Source organism: Anas acuta, chromosome 1, assembly GCF_963932015.1.
Source record: "Anas acuta chromosome 1, bAnaAcu1.1, whole genome shotgun sequence".
Classification (NCBI taxonomy): Eukaryota; Metazoa; Chordata; class Aves; order Anseriformes; family Anatidae; genus Anas; species Anas acuta.
The window spans coordinates 114,657,825-114,683,407 of record NC_088979.1 but is presented as its reverse complement, the minus strand read 5'-3'; the positions used below and the strand labels follow the sequence as shown (position 1 = coordinate 114,683,407).

The following is a 25,583-nucleotide window of genomic DNA, read 5'->3' as shown; positions in this document are numbered from 1 at the left end:
ATTTAAGACAGCATTCACTGTCCGTACACAAGCTCTCATGTTCCTATTCTTGAAGTGTCGTCTTATCAAATGCTCCTTTATTTTTGTTCATGTGTCATAGCATAGTTGTTTGCTTTATTGACTGTCATTTCTGCAAGCTTCTGCTGGGTTTACTTCAGTTGCTTTTTGGGTGTATTGCAGCATGTTCTCTCAGCTACGTACCTCTGCATCACTTCTTTCATTGAGTTATTTTTTAAAAAGTCCTTAGACACAAACTATTTCTCTATTCTTTAAAGCTCTGAAATATTGGAGACTGCAGCTATCAGAAGTTACTGGATCAAGTTGCTCCTTTAGCCACAGTTGCAGGTGTAATTTACTGGTGGGGTATTTAATTGCTTTTATTTCTCAGCTATCTTGCATAGAGTAACGTTAATTCTTGCAATTGGTGGTCTTACACCTCTTTTTTTTTCCCAATTTTTACTTTTCTTTATTTCTTCATGAGTATTTTAAGCTGTACTGAAACTACGTTCTTTATCTGATGTTTTCACTTGTTTTTCCTTTCCTTCTAATCAAGAAAAAAAACAACCTTTATGTTAATTCAGAGTTATTTACACAAATATTTGTTATTTCTTGTTCAAGGCTAGCTTTTAAAGACCAGTTCCTGAATCACAGTGCATTTTTAGCCTCCTGTTTTTCAAAGACCCTTTCATCGGCACTTGTCAGGCTCTCATTAATTGCCTTTTCTGTCTCTATCTGATCTTTTTTTTTTTTTTTTTTTGTAACTGACTAAATTAAAGTTTTCTGAATGCTACTCTATTTTTAAACCGATGGATAACTTTTATTTTAGTCTCTGTGGTGGCGATCAGTCATTCTAAGCTTGCAAAATGTTGTTTGTTGTTGCTGTTGCTTCCCAGGTCCTCACTGGGAAACTAGTCTGCCTGCTGCAGATTGCAACAGCAGGGAAAATTAAAGCATTTTCTAGGTGCGCTTGATATCTTTGTTTAACCAGAAATCTTTATTTAACTGGAAGCAATACTAAGAATAGCAACCTGGCTTGATTCTCATTCAAATTTCATTATCTATTTTTATTCAGGCTATTTTTCCTGTTCTCCAAGATCTTGGCAGTCTTCTCAAGTTGTCCTGACTGTCCGCACAGATTCTGGCAGGGAATTCAGATCACACAGCTGGTTTAACAAACTCTCTGCTCAGCAAGGGAATGCGGGGTTGGGAGAGTTTCTTCTACCAGTGGTTTTCTGGGGTGCTAAGTGCTGCTCGGGGTAGTTCAAGATGCTTGAATGAGCAGAGCTCTTTGGTATGGTAAGAGCATCTGCTGTCCCATGGTGCTGCACTGGGAATTAATTTGTGCTGTTTCCTCATAGTTCTCTTGCTGCACTAGTTGGAGACTTCTCAGATTTTCTTGAAGTCCTGCATGAGCAGAAGGAGGACACCATATGGGCACAGCTAACTGTGTAGGGACATGAGGAGGCTGAGGTTCAGCACCTCTTCCTCCTCCTGGCAGGGTTACCCCACTAGCAGGTGCTGTAGGTGTAGTAGGGCTGCTGCAGGGTGGGCTGGCAGATGACTAACCCTCTGGGCAGGCAGAGAAGGAGGTGGAAGCTGTTCCTTTCATCCAGAGTGGTGGCACCAGGGAAGAGACAGGTTGAGGTACCCAGGATGCTTGTCTTGCTTGGAAGTAAGGGAAGGAACCCATGAAGGACAGTGGAAGTAGCAAGGTGAAGGGACAAAGTGGATGGGGATGGGAAAGGTGAGGGAAAGGCAAAATGGAGGGAACAAGGGCTGTAGCAGATTGAATTCTTTTTAAAATCACAGAATCACAGAATTTCTAGGTTGGAAGAGACCTCAAGATCATCGAGTCCAACCTCTAACCTAACACTAACAGTCCACACCAAACCATATCCCTAAGCTCTACATCTAAACGTCTTTTGAAGACTTCCAGGGATGGTGACTCCACCACCTCCCTGGGCAGCCTGTTCCAATGCCTCACAACCCTTTCAGTAAAGAAGTTCTTCCTAACATCTAACCTAAAACTCCCCTGGCGCAACTTTAGCCCATTCCCCCTTGTCCTGTCACCAGGCACATGGGAGAACAGGCCAACCCCCACCTCTCTACAGCCTCCTTTAAGGTATCTGTAGAGAGCGATAAGGTCGCCCCTGAGCCTCCTCTTCTCCAGGCTGAACAAGCCCAGCTCCCTCAGCCGCTCCTCGTAGGACTTGTTCTCCAGGCCCTTCACCAGCTTCGTCGCCCTTCTTTGGACCCGCTTAAGCACCTCCATGTCCTTCTTGTAGCGAGGGGCCCAAAACTGAACACAGTACTCGAGGTGCGGCCTCACCAGCGCCGAGTACAGGGGGACGATCACCTCCCTAGTCCTGCTGGTCACACTGCATCTCTTAGTAGCTCTAGGCATAAAAATCAGGAATGGTTCCTTGCTTTCTAGTTTACATTTGCACAGCTTATAAAAATGATATAACCGTACTTCATTTATCTTCATCAATAATTGAGTCTGTAATCAAGTGTTTTATTACCAATAAACCCTCATGATTCAGTGTGTAGTGAATATTATTAAAGCTCATTTTTTTGTTATGAGTTTCTTCTGATGATCAGTTACGAAAGTATTTTTTAATTTAAAAATCAATGACATAAAGCATTTTGTTGGCAGTTCACTTTTTTTTTTTTTTTCAGAATACAAAGTAGAAGAGTAATACAACATAGATGATGATCCAAATACTCTGCCATCTCCGTCTTTTTTTGTCGCGCTAAGGAAATGCAGGGATTTCTTTTAAACCTTTAATGTGGGTTGGGTGGGAGATGTGCTCGTTGAATGTGTTTTAAACTGTCTGTAGTGTTACTACGTGCAAATGCTATTTTGCCTTATTCCTCAAAAGCTGTGCAAATACAGATGCAAGGAAAGCAAGTCATACTAGAGGATTTCACAAACTGGTGCCTGCAGATTAACGTGTACTTCTGGTTATAGGGTACTCTGCGAGGGGAGAGTCAGGATTTTTTTTTTAACAAACAACTGAATGGCCAACTAAACTGTACAGGAGGGTGCTTGTATGCCTTAAGAGGATGATTCAATTACAAAGAAATAAATATATGGGTTGCTAACACATTTCCAAGCATGTGATTTATTTTAACGTTAATGTTCTAACATGCAATGAAGGGTGTTCTTGATTTTTTTTTTTTGTTTTTTTTCTTCTCATATTTTTATTTTTTTCCACAGGTTTATGAAATGGATATAAGTATACCTACCTTTCTCAAAATATTAAAAACAAAAAACAAAGAAATTAACTTGTTGGCACAAAAATGTGGTTATGGTCTTATAGTGATAGTTTGACTAGAAATAATTTCTAGACCATTACCATTTCAACGAATTTGAAATGAATGTAGAGAAAGAAGATTCAATTGGAAGAAAAGTAATTCTGGTGGGGAAGAAAATCTGCGCTTAAAAGCCCCCATGTGTTATATGTAAATATAACTGAAATGCAGTTGTTATTTTAATCTTTAAATTTCATTCCCTATAAGGTCACTTACTGAGTCATGCTGAAGTAGCTTTGATGTCATTGCAGAAAGGGAAGTTGGAAGAGGAAGATAAAATAGTAATAAGTGACACCGTAGAATTTTATCCTCTAATCTCTGTGTTGTTATTGCCGAACTTTGATCCATTTGCCTAGTTTGTGCTTTAATGTTTCCGTAGCGTAGCAAAGTCAGACTGACAGATGGAAAACCTACATGCTTAAACTGAAGGTCTCTACCAGCAACAGCGTTTGGTGTGAATGCACTGGTGAATGGGTTTTGCGTGTGTTACACCTAATACCATTTCAAGCTGTGATCAGATTGTCTTTGCTGGGGAGGAGGGAGGGTTTGCTACAGCTGTGCTTGCAGTCTCTGCCTGGGGCTGGATGTGATGTGCCTCACCACGTGCTTGTCTGTGCTTGGCTTTAGGCATTGGAGGGTTCTGGAGTAGGGCTGTGCTTCTCCCCTCCTCCTGCAGCTTTCCAGCTGGTATAACCACGATTCCTCCTTAAGAAACTGTCATTTCTGTTGGCTGCTGCCATTCAAGTACAGTGGCTTGGACGTTTTGAGCAATGAATGACAGTTCTGGAGGATCATACAAAGGACTCTGCAGTAGGCAGCCAGGCTACAACAGGCACAGCTCTAGGATGGTATTGCAGGTGGGTAGGACCTCTTCTCAGCAGTTTAATAATCTGTGGACAAGGTGGCAAGTTCTGCACTGCTGCATATTGAATAACAGCTGGAAAATCCCACCTGGAAATCTCATCTTGGCATGAGAGGACATTGAAGGATGTCTTAGTCCGTACCTCCCAGGCAGGCACAGCAGCCTGTCCCTGACTGGAGAGCGTTCCTAGGAACCAGAGCAAGGGCTTGATAGCGTAGCCTCTGCCTGCAGACACAGGTGGCTTCTTTCTAGAGTAGCCACGCTCCTTCTCCTGCAGCTGTTGGGATTTTGTAGTTGCTGGCAATCGGACAAAAGCAGTAAGGCACAGTATCAAAATGCTTTCATACTTCGTCTCTGTCAGCTCAAAGTGAGCTGGAAGATTATTTCCTTGTTTATACTTGTAAAGGATTGCACCAACCAAAGAAAGATAAGCCTCAATTCTTTTCCAGCCATCAGTGGTGCTTCACAAAGATCTCTTAAATGCCTATCCAGAGATAGGCCTCTCTGGAATAACCACTTCAGTAACTTCTAATTTCTGAGTAAATAGTGTAGATGTTGCCTTAGAGTGTTAGATGTTGCACCTTTAACTCTTTTTATCATGATATCAAAACCTACATTTGATCAAATTAAAAGCAAGTTATGGATGCTTCCTTCTTAATTCTTCTGTATGTAAGTAGTGTCAGCTACCTGTATATATTTAATAGAGATCTATCACGAGAAAATGACTGGTGGAGATGTTTAACCTATTTTTTTCCTCTTATGAGAATAATGTACATAAACGTCTGGAGAAGTATGCAGAGCTGTTACAGAAGTTCATTGATCTCACTGCTGTTGTCCAACGGGTAGTTTTATGTGGGATAAGAATGTTTGAGCTGCCTTTTTGTATGCAAATAGTAAAACATGTATACAAAAAAAACCTGACCTCTTTTACTATGTTCTTCATTTAGTACTTCCATAGCCTTTGAGGCAGGTGTGCTATCCCATATTAATGAAACTAGTTTGTGTCTGTTTCTGTATGGTAGAAACACTTTAAGGAAAGGAGAAGCAGTGGTACGAGTGCACTCCTGATCGCTGTATTTTCATATAGTGTGGCAGATGCTTCTTACAGTTTACTGTCTGCATTTTTATATTGGAAATACAAGTTGGATGGTATTTTTGAATTGGTAATTGACGATGAGCAAGGCATCCCACTGGCATAGCAGTGGTTTCTACACCAGCATAGTCTGTCTCGTGAAATCCTCAACCTTTTTTCCTCCTAAAGAGAGACCTTTCGGCATAGTTGGACCTGCTGCTTTGGAGACGCTTGGCTTTAGAGCATACCCACGTTTCAAACTTGTTGCCCTTTCCTGTGGTTTGAGGCACCTGGTACTGGGTAAATTCTACTTTTCCTCTCCTCCCTTCCCAGTCCGTGACATTCTGGCTGTCTTATTCCCCTTGTTCACCATGGCTCTCTCACAGCCTTGCCTCATCAGGCGAGGTAATGAAGAGGCACGTCAAGCTGCTCTTGAGATGTGCAGTTTCCAGCTAATTGTGTGTGCTTGAATTGTCCTCTTAGGAAGATTCTTCCAAGATGGACTACGTGTCCCTTCACAACCGGTGCTCAAAAACACCTTCGGGTGCCTTAAGCACTGAGGAAGCTGTCCAGTACCTTCTCTTGCTTTAATTCATTTACATGCTGCGAAAGTGGGGCATTCTAATTATGCCTCATCACTTAGAAGGTCACTTTAAGCAGCTCTTCCAATTAAGCAGCAAAACAGGATTTTTTTTCCAGAGTTTTTTGACTAAGACTAAGGCCTTGTATGTCCCTTTGGTATTTTTTTACAAAACTTCAGGAAGTGAAAGAGTAGTAATTTCCTTCTGTGATATATTGTTCTTTCAAAACTATTTTAATGTGAGATCACAGGAATTGTTTTCTGTAAGCATTGGTGTCCGTAATAGAAGTAGGTTGTTGTGTGGTTTCTGTCCACTTAAGTTAGCTTGCCTGTTGAGGTTTTGCTTTTTTTAATGTATGTAATTATTTTTAAGTTGAAGATGAGCTGTTACTGGAACTTAATTCCTTTTGTTGATCTTAGAAATTATTTAATTTTGGTAGTAATTTGTATCTTTGTAGTGGGTGACTCATAAACACACCAGTAAAGTTTTGCCTTTAGAAATACTGGGAGTTCTTTGTAATATCAGTATTACAATTATTTTTAAGCATGCTAAATAAGCAGGGAAGTCCCTGAGAATTTCTAATGCTGGAGAACTAATTCTGTCATATTGCAAGGTTACAACTCTGCCATTGACATCATTGTGGCCTGATGTCTGCTTTGTGTGTTGCATCTGTAATTTCTTCATTAAAATGAAACATTAAAGTACTGAAGTTCTGTACTAGTATATTGTGTATATACACAGAAAATGACTTTAAATTATGAATTAATGCAATTGCCTCTGGCATGGCATGAAAGTTCTTTTGAGTTTCTTTGAGTGCTTAATGCTGAACAGCCTGCTCTAATACATATAAGAAAAAGAAGTGTTGGTGACTTCAAAAGCCCGGTGTTTTTGTGTAAGGCTTATTGCTATACTTTGCTCTGCTCTTGGTCTCATAAGCAAATATTGTTTGTTTTAGTTCTGCCCTTCAGAAGTTTTTACTGGGCTAGTCATCAAGGTACTACAGTGCCCTTTACATTGGTACGTTGGATGTTCCTCGGTGCTGTATTAGCACGTTCTCTTTTGATGTTTGCCCTTTACACTAAATATTATTAGAAGAAAAATTAAAGCTAAGTACAAGAGGTCTCAAAACTAAGTACACAAATAATTGTATGATTTCAAGTGTTATGCTTAGCTTAGTCACGTTTTAACTCACCAGAAAGCACCCAAACAGAAGTTACGATGCTACAAGCTGCAGTTAATCACTTTCAATCTTTTGCTTTGCATTACATATCACAGCGCCTCAAGTCTTTCTGCTGTTTTTTAATGCTATGAAGGTGTGAGAAGATAGTATGATAATTTGCATTTTTTTTCCATAGCTCCATGATCTAAGAAATACTGTGAAGATTTGGATATTTATTTTTTTATTTTTGGGTTCAAATACCAAGAGAGTGGGAGAATATATCTCAAAAATAAAGTAATTTGTGAAACTGGTACTTATGTCAATGGAATTTTTAGGACAAAAAGTATGTTATTTTTTCAGCGAGAGAAGTAAGGGGTGTGTGTGTGAAGGGAAGAGGTGTGTATGTTTTGCTTTTAATTTTGATGCCCTGTCCGAAACAAATTGATACAACATCTTTCTGCTTCCAAAACAAGAGCATAGCATTGCTAGCTGCTGAATTTCAGGAAGAATTAAGCGCCTTTGGAAACCTGGTTAAAACTTTGGACCTGCGAGTATGTGACATGGAAAAGTAGTCCTATTTTTCTGACACGGGTTATTTAAATTGCTGCGTTAGTGTGGCTTGTTGTTGTCAAAGCACAAGATATGCGTTGTGAAGGCTCCGCTGCTTATTGCTGGAGTGGACTTCTAACAGACCAGCTGTGCCAATGCCTCCGCCTGTTGAAGAGGAGGAAGAGGTGTGGGACTCTCTGGGGATGAGCCACATAACCTAAAGGAAGGATTTGCTCCCTGTTGTGCGGTGGGCGTCTGCCAGAAATGGAGGTATGGGTGCCTCTTCTACGTGTTCGGGGCCCTCGTGCGTGGCATTGAGCTGCTTGGAGGTGGCTTGGTGTGTTGAGGTGCTGCTGAGGCCGCTCAGTTCTGTGTGGGGAACAAGGCTTTGAAAGTCTTTTGTGACCTGGGTGTCTGAGGAAGCGATCATCGCTTGAAGACCTTCCGCTCTTAATTATTTGAAACTTCAAAGGTGTTTACAAAAGCCAAGAGGATGAAGTAATCTGAAAGTAGAATAAAAGCTGCTGTAGTGCAGATTAAGGACCTCTTCTCTCCTTTCAACAACCTGTAGGCATGTTGTGAATACCCGTCCCAGGTCATCGTTCTGTGCTGACAGCTGGGCTTACAGTTCTTTCACTCGAAGAAGAACTCTTCACAGAAAGTGGCAAAAATGGTCATGCCTGTCTCTCAAAGAAGTTATTAAAACATTTGCGTAAAAGAAAATCCCAGAGCTCCTCTTTCCCCACTCTTTTTGTTGCCTATTTTAATTTATCATATACATCAAAGACCATGTAGTCTAATTTGCATGTGCCTCTTGCCAGTTTTTTTCTGTCTACATTAAAATGTAAATACATAAGTATAGAAAATTGTCCATATTAAGAATTCAGCAACTGTCTTGTTATAATTGAATTTGTGTCTCAGACTGGGCATTTGTGCTGTGGTTAGTTTAATTTGCATTTGAATGAACAAGTGGAAACTTCGAATTGGATACTCAATTAGAAAATGTTATGCAGGTACATACTTACTGCAGTCTCCGGAGACAGAGTATTTATCTGTATAAGCCCAAATTCTAGTCTTTTCTTTTTTTTTTTCCTCAAAATCTAGATTTATATTTAAAATGTGGTGGTGTGTGTGTGTGTTTATTTTTTCTCTACTGATCTCAAATCTGGAACTTCCACACTCGGGAATTAGCACTTTGTTTCACAAGTGTTGTTATTTTCTTTGTACTGCCTTGGAGAGTAACAGGTTTGGTATTTTGCTCATTAGTAGTCTTGAAAAACAGCAATATTCAGTATACGAGAAGTATGCGTTAGCCAGGGATGACACACTAACAAGCCCCAATCCACAGAATAGAAATAGATTAGATTTACTCCAACTGAGCAAAAGAAATAAATGTATATATATTTTAGAACATGTAGGAGAACATGTATTATGCATGTGGCTTGGAAGTTAGTGTAATACCACTTTCTGGGGAAGAGACTTAAGAACTTGGCAGCACCAGCATTATCACTAACAAATTGCAGGTGGAAGATAACAGGTGAATAAACACTTGCTGTTAAAACTGGTTTATGAAATGCTAAAAAGCACCAGCATGACACTTCCATGATGTCACTTCTTTAGATAACTTTCCTTTCAGAAACTCCCTTCAAGATAAAGAATGAAGAACGGGAAGGGAGGAAGAGAAGGCCCAGCGTAAACGTTTCTAAAGATGAAACCTCATCATCTGAATGTGATGGCACATCCCCAGTGCTGGATGCTGAAGTGCTGAGATGGAAGATCTGTAATGTGGCCTTTAAATGATGGCCTTTAAAGCCTCTGCTTGAAGCACGAGGCTCAAGCACATTATTGTGGGACCAACAAATTCAATTTTAAGCAAGAGAACTGTAGAGAAACAGAAGAACAATGAGATACAGAAACTAATTGTTGGTAGATCTATATCGAACATGTAAGGGGCTAGGCAGCAAGAAGTTCCTTACAGGGGAATTTGTGTAAAAATTCAGCAGACTAGAAAATGGAAGTAGTCTCAGAGGAGTCTTATGGTTCCAGTTCAAGCATCTGCTGCTAATTTCAGGCCACAGGGCACAGTGTGTTAAGGTTAAACAGGTGCTTTATGCCCACACAGAATTTCCTTTGGGAAGATTTATGGTGGCATTAGCAAGAATGAGGTGTGCTGTCAAGACTGTCAGGGGCATCTTGTGTCACCAAGTCCAGGCCCCTATTATCAAGACAGTCATATAAATTCCGTTTATGAGTTAATTGACTCCTTTTTAAAACCATTTGAGTTTTCTGCCATTGTCTTTGCCTTTCTGAAGGCTAAAAGCTTGGCGTCCTCAGAGCGCAACGATAACAGGTTAAAGCTTTGTGCTGGTATTTGAACTTCTGCTTAAACAGGTCTGTCTCCTTGACAATGGGAGTCTTATATTTCTCATGTGATGGACCCTCCCTTCCTGCAAGTAGTAGTTCTTCTTCTTACGGCTTCCAGTTAAAGCAGGGCTTCTTGAAAATATGTGACTAGAACTTGAGCTCTTTAGATAAGGTCATCGTACAGTGACATTGTTATTTCAGGTTCCTAGTTATAATTTAGGTTCCTATTTCTGTTCCCATTGAGCTGTCAGCATATAGTGTCTGTGCTGTTATCTCTTGTGCCTGTGTTTGTCCGCTCTTACAGCGCTTCCAGGTGAGATGCCCTGGAGACCTTGTTTCTGTAGCCAGCATGCTGTTCCTCTCACTCCACTCCTGAGGAAACCCCACGTCTTCCCAAGTGGTGTGCTTGTGCTTTTTTCTGATGACAAGGTCTCTCTGCTCCGCTCAGACTGTGGGTTTTATCTGCACGCTGCAGAGTGTTGGTGACAGCTGAAATAAAAATAAAGAATAATGGTCTCAAGGCATCTCTCTCAAGAAACCCGCTGATAACATCTCATTTGTGGTTACGCTTCCTTTCCTATGTGGTTAACTTGGTATTTGTCCTCATCAAAATTTGGTTTGACAGCGAACATAGTGACGAGACTATAATAGCTGTTGACTGGGATGTGAGATGTATGGTGCCGTTGTCTTGACTAAAGCTGTGGTGACTGATACCAGATGTGGATCTGGGTTTTCTTCATGCCATAAATCTTGAGGCATTCTTAACTTTAGAAGATCAGATCATTCCCCTAGTATTAGAGACTCTCCAGCGTAGGTACAAATGTAGTTTGTTTGTTTATTTGTTTGTTTTGTGGAGGGAAAAAACGTTTTATGACAGGAGGAAAATGTCCGATCTATGAAAATGCCATGAATATAGCATGATGAGGGATGTGGGTGGGGAAACTTGGTGGGCATTTCTAAGGTGCCTGGAAATTTTGGACTTCTGTTTTAAAGAATTAGTCATATCTGTTTACGTGTGTTTTATCATACAGCACTGCAGAGCTCAACCTAGTCTAGATGTTACTGAGCCTTTATCCTTCCCTTCTGTTGGTCATCAGTAAACTTTCTCAGTTTGCGTGCATGCAGGAATATATGCTTACTACAGCTGACTGAAGGGACTCTATAAACACTCAGCTAGCTTTGGATAGGAGGAAAGGGTGAGTTTATTCCTTAAGCGTCTGTGATGTCTTAGGTCTCAGAATGAATCCATGACACTTTAGGATATGATTTAGCTCACTGTTCTTGATGTTGTGATGTCCAAGAAGACTCTTTCATAGAGCAGCAGAGAAAAAAAACGACACGAATTCATATACTTCTGGAAGTAGAAGGTATGGGGAAGCTATCTGAGACAAAGAACATAAAAGAATATTAAAGGTAAAAGTGTAATCAGTTTTTACAGCATTTCAAAAGTGAGAGGTAATTTCATTGCTCTGTCATTAAAACTAATATTCTGTATTTTAAAGTATCAGTTATATTAAGACATAAAATTAATGCATGAATGTTTTATGCAGCGTAAACTACATGGAAAAAGTAATGTAATGAGAGAGGAGAGGCAAATCAGAAATGTATGTGAGAGGTAGAAAAATACCATACGAAAAATCTTGACTAAAGCTGTGGTGACGAAAGCTATAACCCTTAAAATTGTGTAGAATATTCTCCTATCGATGTCAGATCTGCTGATTTCAAGGTCAGACATGCAGATTTTTTGCAGGCCAGGAGAAGACACCTAAGCAGCCTGGAGGCTCTGATTTATTGTTATCTTCTGACTTGAGTGAGGGGGGAGTTGATATTTCCAGTGTCTCGGTGACACTTCTGTGAGCAGACGTGTCTTTTTGTTCTTCCTCCTCCCTCCCTCACGTACGCATCCAGCTTTTCCCACCTACACCTTTTTCAGGGGAAAAAAAATAGTTCCCTTCTCTGAATAGCTAGACCTGGGGGAGCTGAGCAATAAAGTACCGATGCGAGACAGTGGTAGTGGTTGCTGATTCACTGCAGGGAGGCTGGGCTGAAGGATGCCTGGTTTCTCCTACTCCTTTTTTCAGAAGTGTTGGGTTGCAAGTATCTGTAATGGCTGCACCTTGCCTGTTGAGGAGGAAAGTATCTGAGAAAGTGACAGCATGAAAAGATTATGGAAGGACAGTGATTTCCAGCCATCATCTTCTAAGCAGGATGACCACGAATGTTTTTCCTCTGCTATTATGTATATTCACCAATTATTTTGTACTTGGTGTTGCTGAAAATAGGCAGTCATTTCTCTGAATGCCAGCGAAGCAATGCCCTGCTATTTCTCACTTAGCTGGAAGAAAGGTTGCTCATTTTGTGCACCCACGAACCAACATGAAGAGCTGATTCCAAGCAGCCGTTGTCTACTCCCTGATAATTATGAAATTAGGTCTAATGGCTCTCTTCTTAACGTGCGTCATTTTTTACTACTAGCCTCACGTCTAGTGTAAATGCCGTGATCAAATGAAAAAGGGAGGGGAAAAAAGGCCCAATTGCTTTAAATAGTGAATATGCATAATTTTTTGAAGTGACAGGCAGATGGACTTTGCGCTGTGACACTTTTGAGAGTTATGAGGCTTAGGTGAGCTTTAGGTTTGCCTGTCTATAGCTCACTGAAATACTTGTTGTCATATACTCTTTCTGTTGGCTGTTAGCTGACCGCGGCTGTTCTAATGATAGAGTGCAAAAGAATTAATTTCTTATTCTGGATTTACAAAAATAAATTCAAAAAGAAAGTCAACACAAACAGTCATGGTGGTGTAAGGCTTATTGCTTTGGGATTTGCTATTTGACTGAAGTGCGTGGAAGATAACAAGATAAGCAGAATATCTTGGTTTTGCGTTCATATCACCCCAGTAGAAGAAAATTGGTGGTGTGATAAAATAGAAGGCAAGCCACGATGGCTGATCCTGCTAACATCAGCCTCCTTGGTTATGAAAGCCACTTTCCTGCTTTAGCAGGCAGCAGCAGCCTATGTGTGTATTATTTCTCCTTGAAATCAAAGAATGTGCTCTCTCAAAGTGCTAAACTGGTTTGTTTTGACGTGTTTTAACATGGTTTTAACATTTTTCTGTTTTACGATGGCCTTCCCTTTATAAGTATTAAAGAAAACAATAGAAGATTTGTAGAAGCATTTTGAAAAAATTGTTGCACTGATTTTCTTGGGAAGCGGTAAATATCACTCTAAATAAATAAATAAATAAATGCAGTGTTGGGGATGGTTTTATTTTCCCTACTAATAGTTTAAGAAAAAAGGAAAATGTTATTAAAAGGAGAAAATCCTCAAAGCTCTCTTTTATAGTTCTGTGTCTGAACACAACAGCATATAGCTATGTAGTATGAGCTCTCAGTTTCTGGGTCTGGCTGGTTAAAATGCAGTTTTGGCATTTTTCCCCGTGCTGAACTAAATCTTCATGACAAGACGGGAAGATAAAGGTTTACACATTGAAATCACGTCTACCTGTGAGATAATCATATGTTAATGTTTCCAGCTTCCAAAACTGTGTTCAAATAGAGCTAAAAACCTGAAAGGCTGCAACTGGACAACATCTCTTCTGTATTTAATGTGATTGCAGGAATTTTTTGGAAGTCTTATTCAAATACTGGGATTTTAAATGGTGTTTTGGTTGAGTGGGAAGAGACTGTTACAAGAAAAAATTACATGTCTTCCCTCCTTTTCCCACTCCCACCTTGCGTGGGAGGGACATGGAAGGAAAGGACAGATAAAGTGATCAAATAAAGCCCACAGAAAGCATACTTCACAGAATTGCTTTAGAAATCTGTCCGCTGAAAGGAATATATCTGCGCAAATGAAGACTTTGGTCTTCAGCTGTCTAACCCAGAAAAGGAAGAAAATCTGTTCTTTCATGAAAATGCAAAAAGTGCTAGAAATAAAGCGTTTCAAAAATGCAAGCAAAACCAAAATAAATAATTGATTTCACAAAGCAGCTGAAGACGAACAGCTGAGCGATTAGAGTAATTGCTGTACAGAATGGAAGCTGTTGATTTAATTTTCTGAGAAAGTGGAGATGCGAGTCTGAGTCCCCCTGCCCTGTACGTGACCTGGAGGGCTTTTGAAGACAGGGCAAGGGATCTGCACATCCGTTTCACAAATATTTATAAGTACTTACTGTGCAGAAGCAGAGTCCAGATGCATCAACGCCTAGGAAAGCGCCTTAACCCCTAGAAGAGGTAGGCATTTTCTTATGGGAACAGCCTGTTGACAAGACGGACTGAGAAGGTCGTGGCTTCCTCTAGCTCTGGTCTTGCAGCTGGGTTTGCCACCATGGTGTGCTGGCAGCCAGTGGCAGGAACTGCACCTGGGTGTCGTACAGCTCTCAAACATCCCTGAGTCGAGGGAGGAATAGAAGTACGTGCTTTCCACCTGTTCTGGGGTTGGTATTCCTGCTAATGTGTCTGTAAAAGCTGTGTTTTACATCTAGCAAAAGCAACAGATTCGATGGGAGGTGGGGTCTGTTGCTTCTAAAATTTGCTTCTGCCTGAAGAATTGTGGAAGCACAAAGCACCTACTGTCAGGAGACAGCTCCTGTCTCTCAAATTTTCTGCACATGCTAGCGAACAGACCAGTCTTGACCCTAGACTGTGGTTTATGGTTGTGTTGTGTTCAGCAGGCTTGTGTAAATCTGAGTTGAGAAAACAGATTTCTACTGGAAGGCAAGATCCTTGAAGGCAGAGCCCTGTAAGCCTTGAGTTTTGTTTTATTACTTCTGTTTGCATGTCTGTATGAAGAGAAAAGTCTGATGCCTTGCTTGGTACACCCTGGACAATGCAATGTAGGACCCTTTTGCCCGTAGGGGAGTCCAAGGCACTTGTATGTTTCTGCTTGTAACCGTGGTCTGACTTTGGAAATGAACAGTTCATGTAGCCAATATTAGACTAATAGATTTCTGTGGTTGTCTGATCTCTTGATTCAGTGTCAGTGAATTGTCTGGGGTGTGCTTTGGCAAAAAATAAATAAATAAATAAATAAATAAATAAAAGCTTTTGGAAACCCACAGCTCTATCAAAAGAAATCCCAGTTCACTTCTTGTTTGTAATCTATTCTTAGTGGCTAGGGAAAGACTAATTTCGGGGTGCAGTTACAAGCCAATGAAGGAATGGGAGGATGTTTCCTCCTGGCCATCTGAAAGTGCCAGGGGAGAAAAAAAAAACAAACACCTTTTCATAAACTTTAGACTCCGGTGGTGTTTTAATTGTCATCCATCTCTATCAGTGATGTGCAGCAGAGAAGGCAGGGGTTGAAAAATCCCCTGCAGCAAGGGAATAACTTCGTTAGAATATAGCTATTTTTTCCCCACACAGCTGAGTAACAGGAGCAAATCCAGTGTGTAAAAGCAATGTCAGGATCTGTAGCATTAGATTGTTTTTTATCTGATGTGTGATTTTTTAGTAGCCATTTCTAAAACAAAAAAGCTATTCTAAAGCACTATTCATTTCCTACAAAGGTTAAGTTTTATAGCTTTTTAAAAATGTTGTGTGCTTAGGTTACAAATGCATTTTGAATCCTTTCGTACCCTCTAAAATGTGTGGTAAAAGCTGCAGAATATGGGTCTTTTCTGACTAATGAAATAATGAAATGCATTCTTTCTCGATAGCTTCTCCTTTTTCTTATTAGAAAAGTACAGTCTTTGGATAGAGCAAATGGACACTAGTATGCAAACAAACCACACATCCCATGTGTTATAAATGAAAATAGTTGGATGCTTGGAAGTGAGGAAGTGAAGAATTGTGAGGGAGGAGAATATTGCAGAAATTTTGTGCGCTTGTAGGCTTTTGGAAGATGTGGGATCTGGTCCTTGGGCATCCAGATCTGAATGTGCAGTGATTATATCAGCCAGATTTACCTAGTGAATTACTTTACAAGTAGGCAGAGATGAAAGAAAGCTGAAGAGAACTGGTAAGCAAGGGGATGTCTGTGCATCTCAGCACTTTCTTGTTCATTTTGCTTCCAAGGATGCTTCTTGATGTGCTGCTGCAGAGGGCTTTCCTTAGGGATGGAGCTGTGACCTTGGACAAAGATGAGGAATCCTGGCTCGCGAAGCCTAAACTCCTCACATTAAGAAATAAATTTGACTATAGTTAAAGGGCCTGTTTGTGGTAACTATATGCCTGTGAAAAATCAGGCCTCTGGAGGCATGAGTTCCATGGGTTAGAACAGAGTCTCTGCTTGGTGAGGGGCGATGTTTGCAACACAAGAAATATGGGAGCAAGCTGTCAAACATTGCAGCACAGTCAAGTGCTGCTCTTATTCCCTTTAACTTCTCCGTCCCAAGCTGTTAAATTCACAAGCTGTAAATAAATCATGGACTTAAACTATCCCATCGTGTGTCAAGAACTCCCCACTGACAACAAACGCAAAAGCAAAACCACCCTTAAAACTAGGGCTGGCCCTCATAAGAGGAACTGGGATTTCTATAATCTGATGTGAATGACTGTGAGTAACCATCTATTTGAACAGGTTGTGTACTTCTGGCAATAGGCTCATGCTTGTTGAAGGTAGGTAGCCTTGGTGAAATGCTGTGCAATTTTACTTCACTTCAGAAGAAACCTGGCAGAGAATTTTACCTAGCTAAAATGGGTTGTTTAACATAATCTTATGATTTCAGCAGAACAAAAATTCACACTTAGCGGTACGCTTTGTAATGCAAAACATCCTCCACAATGAATTATTCTGTGCTCCTTGCTGACTTTCATGTAAACTGGGATGGTGAAACTTTAAATACCTGTTTATGTTGTTGCTCTAAACGGATTCTGAGTCCCTTTCTGTGTGATGCCTGGAAAAAGAAAATGATGGCCTGGGCTGCTCTGAAGACTGGAAGGGAAGTTTCCCAGTCCAGCATCTTCAAATGCCTGGCTTTAGCCACTACAATTCTGTATGTGACAATGGTTGGGTAACTATACCCAATAGGAAAGTATGTGGTTTATTAAGATAGGTTGGTAATAAGCCTTGTATGGTTCGGATTCAAGTAGGTCTGAGAGTGCTTACTGTTTGGTAAAGCTGTGAATGTGTTCTTGTGATTCCTTTGTTAATAAGTGTACAGCAATTAGTACAGCTACAAGAAGAAGCACTCAAGCAACATAGCATTTAATGGGAATGCTTAACCATTTGAAGGTAGCCATATGTGAACTGTGTGTTAGAGCATGATGTTAACTTCGTATAATTCTCAAAAATGTGGGGGTTACACATTAAAAATGCAGAAGTATCAGAAAAGCTAAGCAAATCAAAAATTTAATCTCAGCCCTGTAAAGCATTCTGTATTTCCAAGTCATTTTAATTGCGTTGTAAGGGAAGGCTAAATAAATAAAAATGCAGTATACTAAAAAGTGAAGTACAATTATTATCAAGTCTGTAAAAATTGGAAAAAAAAATCTCTTAAGCCTGTAAATCTTCTCCATATTAATTTATGCCAAGTCTAGAAGTTCGATAAGCCCTACTTATGGGAATACACAAAGGATGAAGTGGTCCTGCTAAGAAGGTCTCACTGTTGTGCTTACGAAGCAGTAATTTAAATTGCAAAGTAAATATGCTGGTTTAGTTTATGGTTTATTACAACAACAAAAAAAGTGTAGTTCAATGCATCTACATTTCAGAGCTTTTTTTCCCCCTACATTAACTCCTCCCCAGCCCAAGGCTGAACCAACCAGAACGGGAGCCATTTCGTGTTCACATGAAAATAGAGGGTTACTGTGATAATGTTCTCAAATTGAATAACAACTCTTTTTTCCATCTTTCTTAAAACTCAGAGACCCAGACAGATAACATGACCATCAAATGTTATCTTTTTAATGCGCAGTCTGTATGATTTTTTTTCCCCTGTGGAAACTGGATTAAAGCATTAATGTGCAGAGGTGGGGAAGAGAGGCTGCTAACGCTCTTTAATCTCCAAGACTTGAACGCTTGAGCTCTCTTATCCAGCAAATTGCCCTCCTTCCCCTTTCTGTTCTCTCCCGTCCTTAAGAGACATGGTGTCTCCTGCCCTCTGCTTCTTCATGCTGCCCCCGCTAGGGTCGCTGCTGTCTCCTCTGCTCTCCTTGTGCTCCTCCTGGACATGGCAGCATCTGTGCCAGCCGATGGAGAGGGCAAGGGGCAGAGCATCCAAACCACCCCACGTCCTGTGGGCAGCAAAGAGGCCATCCCATGCAGTTTTGGCTGAGTGTTTTTGGCTGAGCTGTGCCAGAGCACGTGCTAAGCCGTCAGATGGCGGGGGGAGCCTGAGGGATCTCACCCCACCCTCCCCAAATGCAGTAGGTGACTGTGTTTGGGGAGCAAGAGGAGAGCACAGCTCTGCATTAAGCTCTTCTGAAACAGACGCTTTTCATTGTCAAAAGACTTCATTAGGAGTTAATTTTACCTTTTCAGACCCAGTGTTCTTTGACTAGTTTGAGTATCGCTTTGTGACCCCGTTCCAAGGGGACTAAGGGGTTTTTGGCATATCCACAGCTTGCTCCTTCCTTCAGCCACCCTAGTGTTGCATTTATGTTTACTCCTGATGCAACCAAAATGGTGGTGGCTTTCCAGATCCACAGTAGCCTTGGGAAAGGGAGAGCAGAATACCTGGTACATGGCAGCTACCTGTGTTTCCATGGCTGGTAGGATATGGAAGAGCTTGAGTCAAGAACAAGGCTTTGCAGGATAACTTTTTTTTTTTTTTTCCTTTTGGTAGAACATAACAGCTTACTTGGTTGAAGATACCAAGATGCTCTGAGAAGAAAAGGCTGTCATTTGCCTGTGAAGGAGCTGGCAGCTAAGGCACCGCTTAGCTTTTGATGCTCATCGTAACTGCTCTTCCGAATTTGGGGCTGTGTCAACAGACACCGTATTTTAAAGTTAATCAGGCACATTTGCGTGTTTTCATCAGGAATGTGTGAAACAGTTTTTGGCAAAGCTGAAGTGTCTAGCCTCGCATTCATGAGCAGTGAGCTACTAATTGGGGAAAAACTTTTCAATAATAAACAGGATAAGGTGCTGAGTTCTCGGTATGACCAGTGGCTATAAGTATATGAGCTTACCAGTGTTTGCTCGCAGTAGCGATGATGTTGTAGGACAATAGTTTTTTTCTTCTGGTTATGCAAATCTATTGGTATACAGTCCTATAAACACTTAAAAATATATATACTTAAAAAAAATAAAAATCTGAAGAAATACTTGTAAAGATGTAGACAGCAATTTTTGTTATTGACATGCCTCTTAGGCCATTAAGAGCTCTGCAAAGGTTTCCTTGATGAAGAGAAATTTTTCCTTCCCAAATACTTAGCTCAAAGTTCAAACCAAATCAAGCAGTAGGATTTTCTTTGATTTCTAGCCTCCATTTCAGAAGATGCTATATTTTGTATATTTTTCTGCAGTTCTTTTTTAAGATTTCTTTGAAAAGAGCTGACACTTTCACCACAGCCTATGCTGCTGTCCAGTGTAAGCAGTTAATAATTAGCTCCTTATCTTTCATCTCCCTAGGCTCTCCTAAAATTAAGCCTGACTTTTTACCTTCCACTAGACATACCTTTATTCCACTGGCACGTATCTAAAAGTATCTAAAATAAATTAAGTAGTCGTGATTCATCAACATAAAAGAATTACCATGGCAAACGCCTTCTAAACTTGTTCTGGGAGTTGAGCACTGGCATTAAAAAATAAAATTGAAAAAGAAAAGTGAGCAGACAGTAACCTCACTCCAAAAAGCATGGAGATGATTGTGGGCAACAACAGGAACAGCATACCTAACAAATACACAACTGCTGCATGGCTTTGACGTTGCGTTAAGCATTTTTACCCAAGAGTAATTGCCCTAATCATTTTTATATAGTTCACATAGTTACATTCTGAGGCATACATCCTATAAACCTGCAATTAGAGCACTTAGGCGCTTGCACAGGTGCAATTTAGAGATGATACAATAAGGGTAACAATGAAGCTAATTTGGTGTTCAAAGAGTTTTTTAAAGTAACTAAATTTCATAGCAAGACATGTAATTACATCTGTTATTATAGGAGGAAGGTTATGAGGATATTGCCAGGTTACAGTGCACTGAATTCAGTAATTTAAGTTTCAGGTCATTTTTAGTTAATGAAAAACACAGCTTGAGTTCACCTGTAGCTTTTCCTCAACAACTCCCTGTTATTTATGATATATGTTCTATCAAAAACCACCCACAGATACGCTCTTCTGAAATTCCTGCATGCAAATGTCAAAACTTAAATGCTTTAGCATAAACAGACTTTTGCGAAGTTCTGCCTTTCAATCCACACGAATGCCATCGTGCATGCCTCTCGAATTTAGTACGTGGGCTTTACCGTCGGAGCCAAGACACTAAGAACATATCGCATGGCTGGAGGGCAGCGAAGACCCTGCTGCTGCTTCTCAGATGAAGGCTGTGAGGGGTCTGTGTGTATTCTTAAGGCTGGGGAGATTACTTAAACTGTGCACCTTGTGTGGGTTCGTAAGTACCACTCCATTTTCTTAACACAACCCCCTAAACTGGTGATTATTTTACTGCACTTGCTCCTGGTTGTGTGTAAGAGGGATAATGATCTTTTCAGATCTTTAGTCAGGAGGCAAGGTATAGCTTCTTAGTGCTTCCTGCACAGCTTTAACTTGTGCATCATCAAACGCACAAAAATCGGTCCTTGTTAGGGACCTGCCCACACGGGTTTGCTGAGGAAATTTAAGGCACGTCAGTTGAATGGGTTAGGTCAAGAGTCCCAAATCATCTTGTTCTCCAGAACAGGAAAACTAGATGGAGGCTTGCAGTTATCCATATCAAAGGCATGCATTTCGTTGTTTTACAAATCCTTAAAGAGTGGCTTGAAAGCGTTGAGTGTCACTAGGCATTTGATATAGAAATGAGCCATTTTCTAGTGCATTTTCCAGGCATTATACTGACAGAGGAACAGCTCTGCTCTGAACTTGGCCTCCTGGCTGTACATATACACTCCTGCCCTTTTTGGGTTTCATTTGCTGAAGCTGTGGGCTCCTATCTGGCAGTTCGCTGCTACTGTGGGCTTAGTGTGTGTGCTCTGCGATTCTTCAGCAGCAGAAAGGCACCTTGACTGCAGACACTTTTAAAAAGTGCCTGCATTTTAAAGTTGTGCAAACAGTGTAAATTATTACCTGAAGTCCATTTCCTTTTAGTTTTTGGAAATAATCTGTGACAAATTAAGTGGAAAACTGAGTGGATGAATTGTACTGTTGAAACAGCATCCAGAAACAATGGGAGAAGGTGGAGGAGAGTGGCCTTAGCCATAGAAACCTGGAAGATAAGTAACAATGCTCTTTTTTTCCCTCTTAGCATGTTTTAAAGAATTGAAATATAAATTGCTGTATGATTACAGGAAGAAGCAAGTAGTTTTGATTTCTACACAATGAGCTTACCTTTCTGTGTCAAAGCAAACCAGTTTAACCTTGCAGTACAATAGTAGCCACTGCACAAACTGTGTTATAGACTAAAGGTATAAGTGCCTCTAGTAAATCAATTGGAGAGAGAAAGTAAGAAAACAAGCATTAAACTCTGCATTTGGACTTGAAGCAAACATAGTGTTTTGTTGTTGTTGCTTTAAATGCCAGAGGATTGATTTATTTCTGTTGTATCAGCATCCTTTACAAGTAACTGTTGCCTGCTTTTTGGATGACTTAATACACTGGTCTTAATGAGCATTAACAGTTGTTGAAGATAGGTTGCACATATGTGAGTGTGTGCAGACCAGGTGCTCCAGATTCAGGCCTTTCTAAAATCGCCTGAGAGCACACACTGATCATGCCTGGAGATTCGGGTTGCTGAAGACAGCTCTGTTCACATGGGTCAAACTGTGGATTTGGGAGCCTGCGGTTGAAGAAACATTGGTACGTGAGCATGAGCTCCATCTTTACGATATTGAGAAATAATGAGTTAGGCTAGATGTTCTTTTGATGTTCCCAGTGCTATTTTCTGCTGTATGGATGTTATTTTCTAAAGGCAACAAGCTATTGCACGTTGAAAGGTTCTTATGAAAATTAACCTTCCTAAAAACAGTTCTCCAGTGTTATATAATTAACCACTTTTGGAAACAAGGAAAGACAGATTTTTGAATGTATAATATATACTGTCACAGAATCCATAATTCAAGAGATAAAGGATGGGGTTGTTGATCTTGATTGATTGTAATTGCAACAACATTAAAAAAAAAATCTAAGTGTAATTTTAAAATGAAAGAAAAAAATAAAAGACCATGGCACGGATACAAAATTTGTGACTTACATCAATGTAAATTGACCAAATCTTAATATATATCTATATATGTATTTACAGTATGCAATGGTGACATCGATCAGCCTTTGACCTTTTGTCTGTTACTTAATCTACCCTTCCTGAGGCTGCTGTAATTTCAGCCCCTGCCCCAAGCACCTTCAAACAGCAGGTGTTTCGGGCAGTGGGAAGATGAGCGTGCTGGAGCTGCCAGCTCTCCTGCGTACCAGCAGCACAGAAAAAAAAGGGGTTTGTAGCTCTCTGTGGGGTCTCATTGCCAGCTGTGGAAGATGTGTAATTAGAGGATGTGGGGTTGAACCTCTTCTCTCTTCATCTTGTGGTAGGAAGTCCTGTAAAACTAGCGTGATATAAATAGGAAACGGGTCTGTTTAGATACAGCGGGGAAGTTTGAACTGTTTTGCTCATAGCTGAGAGGTTTAATCGTGGTTATATTGCATATACAATGGCTTATAACAAAAGAGAAGCACAGGAAGAGTAAATATTTGGACTGTTGTAACAACTGTGTTTTGAGCAGACTGACAAAGGATTCTGCCCATTAAAATGACTAATAAATCTTTCTGAGGCACAGTGAAAATTCTGGGGAAATTACCTGGGGATGGGTGAATGCAGCTGGACTTAATCTCATTAATTATTGCCTTTTATGAGGCACGTATTTTTTAATCTAATGTTCTTAGGTACGTGGTTTAACTTTTAAGTTGCCATGTGTGGACTCAAGAGTTGGACTCAATGATCCTTGTGGGTCCCTTCCAGCTCAGGATATTCTATATATCTGATATGTATTTAATTTATCTTCAGAGAGGTAGATGGTGGACCCAAAAGGGACAGAATCTTCCTATTGACCTCCCTCTATGAACCAGTGAGGGTTGGCATATCTAGGAGGAGATTGATGACATTTTTGGAGGAGGCAAGCTTCTGTTTCCAGTGACTTAGGGAAAGTAAGAATTGTCCTGGAGTTTCTTTCTTTCAGAGCTGTCCTTGAAGCATTTTCTTCAAAAGGTCTGTCTGAATCATGATAGGAGTAAATGAACTTGCTTCAGCGCATACGAGGAAAATATTTACTTCATGGTGCATGTGGATTACACAGGTTAGAAAAAACAGTGGTGTGAAGGCAAATTTTAGTATTCATGTCTTGGTATTGTCAAGTGAAGAACTGAGTTATGTGGTGATTCAGAGGAAGCCATGAAAATAACCTGAACAGATGGAGAAGCGTTGCAGTTTTGGGCCTGTGACTGAAACTTAGATATTGAGACAAAGATCCCTAAAAGGAGAGAGATTCGCTGTTAGACAGAAGAGCTTGAATATCAGAGAAAAGCTATCGATCGTCCCTAGGTCTGAATCTTGTCCTCTTAATAATAATGTAGTGTTTAGACTCGATTGCTTGCTTTCTCTTAATGAGGGCTAGCAGCTGTTTGCAGTGCTGAATTAAGCCCTTGGAGACATGAATTAGCAAGCAGTAGTACTAAAAAATACATGATAAATAAATGTATGGCCGCTCATTCAGCATACGTGCTTGCATGATGGCCATGCATGGAGTAGGATTAATAGTAAAATATTTCACTTCACAGGAGAACAGCCGTAACAACCAGCTGGGAAATTCAGTAGGTGATCCTGAGCTGCCCTTCTCCTTTTGCTTATTCAGGTTGAAGTATGGCATGTGGCAAGCAAGTAGTTAAGAATAAAACTAGAAATAATTGTGTTAATCATGGTATAATTTATCTTTGTATTTGTTTATTGCCTTGGGTACTTGATTAGACAGCTCTAACATACAATTAATCAGTAACCTTCAGTGTTAACTTCTCAGCACTATTTAATTAATCGGTTGTGTTGCAGAGGCTCTGTTGGCTGGGAAAGCCAGGAACTGTGCCATGTAAACACTTTTGTTAATGTCAAGTGAAGGTTGAGATACGTATTATTTTTTTTTCTTCATTAGCTTAATTGAACTAATCAGCCTTTCAGGGTCTAGATGCAAGTTCTAGAGGCAGTTCTAAGAAGTAGACAAAAACCATGGAAACAATGTGTCATAAATGCTTGGAGGGTTTTGTGCCTTAACTATTACCATAAGTCTTTTCAAGTGTACTGATCATCACATGCTTATTAAGTAGTAGTACAAAGTAAAGAGCAAATGGAAATCTATTAAGTTATAATGGTTCTGTATTTCATTAATATTGACAATGTGAGGATTGACTTCACCTCTCCTAGGCACAGAAAAGCCATCTGCACATAGATCTATGGAGCGTGGAGGGTTTTCCATCTTCACACTGCGGGTAACTACCATAAATGCAGGTACTGATGCATTTTGAGCATCAGACCTTTGTATATGTCTAGTGCGGAAGAGGTTTTAAAGTTCCTCCAAGTGTATCCAGGAGAGAGAATGAAGGTGCAGTTTCTGGTACTGGGGTTTTACAAAGAGGCCATCTGCCAGAGCTACCCCTTGCACACCTGCACTGTTATTCAGACCCTCAAAGCACCATGAATGTAACAAATACTGGTTTCAAAAGGAACAAGTCTTGGTTACTTCATAAGTTATGTGAACTCAGAAGGTACATTTTGCACTTCAATCTTGATACTTTGAATTGAATTAGATTTATGAAGGTTGCATGAATGAAGCATGAGTGGAGGTGCTGCACGTGCTTGCATGTTAGTGAAAGCACCAAAAAAGAGACCAGAACAGGGACTGTAAGGACAGCCTGTCGAGTTAATGACAGATGTGGTTCAAGGATACGGCCTCCAGCATGCCTTTCTAGTAATAAAATTGAGGAATGTGCTTTATATTGAGACCAGAAGGCTTACACTCTGAGACCTCAACATAGATGACCACTCAGTACACAGCATCTTCTGCTGGCAACAAGATGATGGCAATAGGGTTGCAGCATAACACCTATGTGACTTTTTCTTTCTTTTTAGCTTATGAGGGGAAAAAATATACATTTCAAACAATCAAGGAGAAACTGTGAGTAACAGTCTGTCCTAAGGTTTATGGAGTATGGGGTAAGCAACATTTTGAAGTAAAGGACAGTGTTGTGACTGTTGTCTCCTGACAGAGAAGTAAGATCTGTCTCAAAACCAGTTCACTGCTGCAATGAACCACCCCTGAGACATAAGAAGGATGTGTTATCCAGCATTCTGTATTATTTATGTTGCACACAAGAGGTCCTGGCCATCTGAGTATGTGTGTCTTGGTACTTTCAAGTCTGTGACTGCAGGAGTATGAGTGAATGAAATCTATGAGAGGTTGAAGTGGGTAAAATCAATTTCCACATGAGTTCTCTCACAAAAAAAACTTTCAATGCTGTTTGTAAAAGACAGTCTTTCCCAGACTTTATAGTCTGTATGAAGTTCAACAAGGTCTGTATGAAGTTCAACAAGGCCAAGTGCCGGGTCC

General features: G+C 40.3%; 1 protein-coding gene across 5 annotated transcripts in view; it reads left to right on the top strand.

The window, feature by feature from the left end:
• The window catches only part of ALCAM (activated leukocyte cell adhesion molecule), a 118,652-nt gene that overhangs the window by 17,465 nt on the left and 75,604 nt on the right, over positions 1 to 25,583 (top strand). The window contains exon 1 of one of the 5 annotated variants that reach the window (XM_068694597.1): positions 22,358 to 22,520. The exons of the other annotated variants lie outside the window; for them this stretch is intronic. Coding sequence (XP_068550698.1) covers positions 22,373 to 22,520 — 148 coding nt within the window. The 5' untranslated portion in view covers positions 22,358 to 22,372. Of the gene's footprint in view, positions 1 to 22,357; positions 22,521 to 25,583 lie in introns of those variants that run through there. 5 annotated transcript variants of the gene reach the window in all.